Genomic DNA, 5,916 nt, shown 5'->3' on the forward strand with positions numbered 1-5,916 from the left:
AGTCCTTATCAAGGATCAAGGACATTTTAGAGAATCAAAAATATTAAATTTTCTCTGCTATTTTTTCCCTACATTCCCCGCTATATTTTCCCCAAATCAGGATACAGCAAGGATGATTTTTCAATAGTTTTATTCATCATAACTTAGCTTAGTATAAATAAAGATACAAGTGCAACAAATTTGTATCTACTATCTAAATGAATGGACGTATATATCCTTAGACATAACAACAACGATATTTATCTAGAGTCTAGTAGCCCGCGTAGCCCCTCTCTTGATTGCCATAGTCAAAGTCCTTGTTGTCGTTGGCCAGGTTGAAGGAGGACGATGGCTTGTTAGGTTAGGATCTTGCAGGGGTGCGCTTCTGTCATGCTGGGATAAGATTCTGTCTTGCTGGAATAGGACTCGGTGTGTCTCGAGTACGCCTCGGTAATGCTTGGATAGGACTCTGTCCTGTGAGAGAACATGAATAATATACCCCTGCGCAGGAGCCAGCCGGAGTTCACGATGTCAGCCGGTGAAGCGCCTGGAGTGCATAGCAGTCATCGAGCGCACACTCCCTCTTATGAGCCGGTATGCCCCTGGTAAACAATGGTGGGCAAATCGGTGAGCACGGGAACGCAAAAGGTATTCCTAGCCACCGGAGGGTGCGATCTGCTAAAATAAAGGAAGGGTTAAATAAAGTAACAGTATTTTAATGATATGCAAATTTTCGGATGGCTATATTTCAGACAAATAGGGCCAGATCGGTACAGAACCAACTCTCCCAGGATCGTGAGAATCCAGACTGTCGAACTGCATCAAAATCTCGACGTTGAAAATGAGGCCGATTTTTGGCAATTTTAATGATGTAACCATCATGATTTTTTGCGAAAATCGTGAAGAAATGGAAGTCCCTTTTTCCGATGGCAGTCGATTGGCAGGACTCTCCCGATCACGAAAAGACATGCCGCACTCCGATCGGCTGCCGAATAGCAAAGATATAGAGTGCAGAAAAAACAGTATTCTAACGAAATACTAAATCCAAATCTTCGGAAGGCTATATCTCAGACAAATAGCAATCGCGAGCAATCAGCCAAGAGAACAGTACGAAAACCGGGTTAAACATTTGAAGACAGACGGTAGAATCATCCAAGGTCGGTGAGCTGAACATCAAGCAGGATGAGATTAGGGAATTCAATCTGATTTCGGCCATTGAGAAAATCAGCTTCCTGCCAGTCGAGAACTTCACTAAAATCAACAGTAAAATCTTCCAATTGCCCTGCGATTCAACTTTTCGCAGATCTGGTTGAGCAGGACTACCCTCACATATAATGATAGGCTGCCGTTTATGCTTGCTTAACTAACTTCGTGACTTGTCACCGCTTAAGAACGTTTAATTATTAAAAACAAAAAAGTTTCTGAACAACTTTTTTAAAATTTGCTTAAAAAACGAGTTACTGTTGGGAATTAACTTATTTCAACATATTTTCATAATATTTAATGACACTTTTAGGGGAACTTATGGAAATCGAATGAATGGTCAATGTAATGGACCGATAAGATAATGAAAAATGTTTTTTCGCTTAAGATAACATTATGTGGCAATGGGGGTGGGAGTGGCCTCTGGCTCGGCTGGCGGTGCCTTCTCTCCGTTGCCGTTCTTGGCAGCTGGCAGATCTTTGACTCCTGTTGAGCCGAAACCGTCCTCCCCACGTTCGGTGTCTTCCAGCTTGTCGACCATTACCAGTTCTGGGTAGAAGATGCGCTCGCAAATGAACTGAGCAATCCGATCTCCAACCTTCACCTCGAAGTCCGTATCAGAGTGGTTGAAGAGAACGACACCCAGGTTGCCGCGGTAGTCTTCGTCCACCACGCCGGCGCCCACATCAATGAAGTTCTTCACGGCCAGGCCAGAGCGAGGAGCGACGCGACCATAGGAGCCCTCCGGAACTTGAACCTGCAGGTCGGTCTTAACAATGGCCTTACCACGGGCCGGAACTACCACATCGTAAGCACTGCGAAGATCAACGCCGGCTGCCTTTGCAGAGCCGCGGACCGGCTCCAAGGCGTGCTCCGTCAGTTTGGCGAATCTCAGGACACACTTGTCGATCTTCATCTTGGCAGCTGGAGTGTCGTCGATTATGGGTGAAGACATCTACAGTGATAGTTACAGTTTAATTATATCGAGTTGCAAATTTTTGGCGGCGAATAAGCGTCTACAGTGTGACCGCGGAGCCATTGATAAAATATACCGTCTGACAATCAGAAATTTACCTAAATATACCGTCTCATTTTTAAAATATACCGTAAATATACTGACGAATTATCCAAGTTCCATCATACATATTCCTCGTTTTTGATCGAATCTTCATTATGAATCAATTTTCTACTTGACTGGCTTGTTTTACATACTTGACTTATTTTCCTGCTACCGCGAATGCTTTGGTTGTTGGCTCAATTTTGGTGCCTCAACAAGTGGTGCCCACTTACTTAACTCCGCCATGGAAAACAATACTATTTGTAAATATACAGAAAAATATACCTAAGAAAACATGAATAAAAGACATACATATTTAATTCATTTAAATTTAATATTTTTTAATTTTTTAGCACAGAAAATGTAGATATATTACATTTGTTATCGATAGCTGCCCTGGCCAAATTTAAAGTTAAAATATTGATTAATACAAATAAATACATTTGATAAATAAAAGTAGGCGCTATGGACTTCACCGGGTTTGAAGTGCGCAAGGTAAGGCAAATATTGAAAATCCCCGCTTCATCGTGATTTCACTCTCAATCTGGTGCAGTGCCCACCGACAGCCATGTACATTCCCAATTTCATTACTTCGGAGGAGGAGCAGAGGATTCTCAGCCATATTGAGCGGACGCCAAAGCCGCGCTGGACGCAGCTGCTTAATCGGCGCCTGGTCAACTATGGCGGTGTTCCGCATCCCAATGGAATGATTGCCGAGGAGATACCCGAATGGCTGCAGAGCTATGTGGACAAGGTGAATAATCTTGGTGTGTTCGAGTCGCAGAATGCCAATCACGTGCTGGTCAACGAGTATTTGCCCGGGCAGGGCATCCTTCCTCACACCGATGGACCGCTCTTCTATCCCATCATATCCACAATTTCCTGCGGCGCCCACACCGTTCTGGAGTTCGCCAAGCGTGAGGGGACGACAGCAGAGGAAGGTGATGCCTCTGTCGGTGACGGTGACGGTGATGGTGATCAGGCGGGTCGGGTAGTTCTCTTCAAGCTATTGCTGGAGCCGCGAAGTCTTCTCATTTTGAAGGACACTCTGTACAGTGATTACTTGCACTCCATTGCGGAGACCAAAGAGGATGTACTCTGTGATCGCATTTGCAACTATGATTTGTGTGAGACCACCTACAAGATGGGGGACCATTTGGTGCGACGCGCCCCCCGCATCTCCCTAACCATACGCAACGTGCCCAAGACCAGCAAAATGAAGCTGAAGTTCTGCTAGACTGACCCGAACCACTCGAACCACGCACTCGTAAACGTAAACGTTGTTGCTGTTGATTAAATGTTAACTAAATGCACGAAGAAACCAGCCCACTGATGTCAGCCACCAAATAAGCCAACCCAACAGCAATACACCCGGGATATATGGCGACTATCTATGATAATCTGCAAAAAGAATCTTCCGCTAGTTGTTTAAGCACCCACACGCGCACCTGAGCAATCAATGTTTGCCCACACAAAAGTGCTTTATTTTATCATTAATATTATGTATAGATGATATATATATATAAATGTTTGTATTACGTATTTGTGGAGCAATAAGTTCAGCCGTACTGAGAGACAGGCTCCAGACCCAAGTTCCTTAACCCTGCTGGGTGTTCAGCCTGTCTGCATCCGGCCTTATAGATTTAGTTTCGCGAGCAATTTTAAAGAGCAATCCACGGCTGAGAGCCATGAATTGTGTGTTGTTAAATGGAGAACGATGCGCTCTGTACTGTGCTCTGTATGCGCATCGCTATACTCCATACAAATCCTGTGTGTATTTTTGTAACCGTTTTTCACCATGCACCGAAAAATGATATGGATCAATTCCAAAAAGTGTTGCAAATAAAAGTTATTGTCGATTGTTACCACACGCGCGTGTCCTTCTACCGCTTTTCACTAACGCCCTGTTAGGCGTCAGCCTCCTGCCACTCCAGACGAAACTCCCGCTCGAATACCAGGCGGTCGTATAGACGCACTTCGCTGATCCTCGCCGAGATGTCCAGCCGCAGCTCGCTCACCGCCAGATGAAAGTTCTGACGCACGGTCCGTTGCTTGTCCGGCGTCAGCTGATTGAGGGGCTTCCTAAAGATGCTGATAATGCGCTGGAGGTGATACTCCACGCTGGCGCAGCGCCCAATGCAGACCCAGAGGTTCTCCGGGTCATGTATGTTGCCCGGGAAGCGGGTGCGTTGATCAAACGGAGCCTTGCCCGATAGCAGAGCCCTCACCTCGGCCACAATCTCCTGGTGTGTCTTCAGGTCTCTTGTGCTCAGGCTCGTGAACTCGTATTTGTCGCAAAAGTACATAAGTTCAGAGATGGCCACCCAGGGCTGCGAGGAGAGCGTTGTATGGTGGTTCGACCAGTTGGAGTACCCTGCTGGCGTCGGGGATTTGGTGGCAGTGGCCGCAGCGGCTGCAGTGCCCGTGGCAGGGGGAGGGGTCTTCGTTGGGCTTTCCAGTTTGGGTGGCATGGCTTTGGCCGCGTCCAGGCCATTTGTGGTTTTCTTTTGTATGCTCTGCAGCTGCTCCATTTCCTTCTCGTGCTCGCGGGCCCTGAGGTAGGCCTCCTTCTTCATTTGCAGCTCCTGCAGTTTGGTTAGCTTCGGCGGCGAAGAAGATCTTGTGAATATGCTGGCCGGCGATTTGGTTGCCGGTGCCGGAACACCACCTATACTCAAAGTGGACTCATTCTCTGTGTAGATCACATGCCCGTTTGTGTCCAGCGATGCACTGCGCCCATACTTGGCCCGATACCGCTCCAGGGTGTCCAGTGAGAAACTGAGCTCCTTCTTAATGGCTTTCTGCATAGTTTTTCCTCCCGATTCGGCTTTATGTAATCACCTTGAAACGTTCAATGCGTTCAATTGCACGCGTTCCTCTCGAGAATTTACAAGCGAATGCAAGCGAAATCGGGGAAAATTCTTTGCTCTTCTTCGGCTCTCTTTATTTTTATCTTTTATCAATAGGCGGCAGGCAGCCATGTGTACTTTATTTTGGTCTCTGCCAATACATTTTATTTTGATTCGCATACACATACATACATATGGATCAGGAGCACAAATCTTGAATAGAATACACACACACACACAAATGCCCTACTAATAACTAATTAATCACTTAAAGTTCTCCAAACTCCTTCTTTTTTGATACCTTTTCGTAGCTTCAGGCGACGTTTTTTAATCTGCAACCGCTTGACTGGAAAGCGAGGATCGAGTGACCGCAATTCTTGTTCCTCTTTCTCGAAGCTGGGATGACAAGCAGGGACCGGAGTCATCTCCGGCGAAAGATCTAGCTCGGACTTGGTATTTGTGTAGTCCGCATGGAACTGTGAGTAGGTTACAATGTATAGTTTTGAAACATTAAACAATTTGTATGCTTTTCTCTTACTCTGGTTGTTGGAACCGGTCAAACCCACGCCTCACTTTCGAATCTAGAAATTATTCAAGAGGTCCAGCTGGCTACATGAGAGCGTTTTCAGTACAAGGTATACAGATTTGATTTATTTTTATTATACTCGTATTGTAATGGCACACATTGTTTTTTGTCGATTTCGTATTAAGCACAAACTTATTGAATTCGTTGAATACATATTCATTTATTTATTAATTTTATCATTATATATTTTCTTTTTTTTGTAGAGTGCCTGATCATCTTTTAAAAAAAAAAAATGCATAAAG

At 45.2% G+C, this 5,916-nt stretch overlaps 3 protein-coding genes across 3 annotated transcripts; 1 reads left to right on the plus strand and 2 right to left on the minus strand.

The window, feature by feature from the left end:
• Positions 1 to 1,327: 1,327 nt before the first annotated feature.
• LOC117188954 (deoxyuridine 5'-triphosphate nucleotidohydrolase) lies at positions 1,328 to 2,222 on the minus strand. Its single transcript, XM_033393636.1, has one exon. It carries the CDS (start codon positions 2,135 to 2,137, stop codon positions 1,577 to 1,579), a length of 561 nt encoding a protein of 186 aa, XP_033249527.1. The 5' UTR covers positions 2,138 to 2,222; the 3' UTR covers positions 1,328 to 1,576.
• Positions 2,223 to 2,368: 146 nt separating this feature from the next.
• On the plus strand, positions 2,369 to 4,105 carry LOC108163971 (alpha-ketoglutarate-dependent dioxygenase alkB homolog 6). The gene is made up of 3 exons (XM_017299528.2): positions 2,369 to 2,502; positions 2,593 to 2,734; positions 2,793 to 4,105. The coding sequence occupies exons 2-3, from the start codon at positions 2,705 to 2,707 to the stop codon at positions 3,474 to 3,476; spliced, it is 714 nt and encodes a 237-aa protein (XP_017155017.2). The 5' UTR covers positions 2,369 to 2,502; positions 2,593 to 2,704; the 3' UTR covers positions 3,477 to 4,105.
• On the minus strand, positions 3,904 to 5,144 carry LOC108161280. Its single transcript, XM_033392553.1, has one exon. It carries the CDS (start codon positions 5,044 to 5,046, stop codon positions 4,147 to 4,149), a length of 900 nt encoding a protein of 299 aa, XP_033248444.1. The 5' UTR covers positions 5,047 to 5,144; the 3' UTR covers positions 3,904 to 4,146.
• Between the last annotated feature and the right edge of the window lie 772 nt (positions 5,145 to 5,916).

This window comes from Drosophila miranda, chromosome 4 (assembly GCF_003369915.1).
Source record: "Drosophila miranda strain MSH22 chromosome 4, D.miranda_PacBio2.1, whole genome shotgun sequence".
Classification (NCBI taxonomy): Eukaryota; Metazoa; Arthropoda; class Insecta; order Diptera; family Drosophilidae; genus Drosophila; species Drosophila miranda.

What these genes read in the sequence shown, in the direction of transcription:
- LOC117188954 (XM_033393636.1), bottom strand. Translation starts at nt 2,137, where the DNA reads ATGTCTTCACCCATAATCGACGACACTCCAGCTGCCAAGATGAAGATC.
- LOC108163971 (XM_017299528.2), top strand. Translation starts at nt 2,705, where the DNA reads ATGGACTTCACCGGGTTTGAAGTGCGCAAG. An exon ending in CCGGGTTTGAAGTGCGCAAG is followed by an intron (nt 2,735 to 2,792) that starts GTAAGGCAAATA and finishes AATCTGGTGCAG; the next exon opens with TGCCCACCGACAGCCATGTA.
- LOC108161280 (XM_033392553.1), bottom strand. Translation starts at nt 5,046, where the DNA reads ATGCAGAAAGCCATTAAGAAGGAGCTCAGTTTCTCACTGGACACCCTG.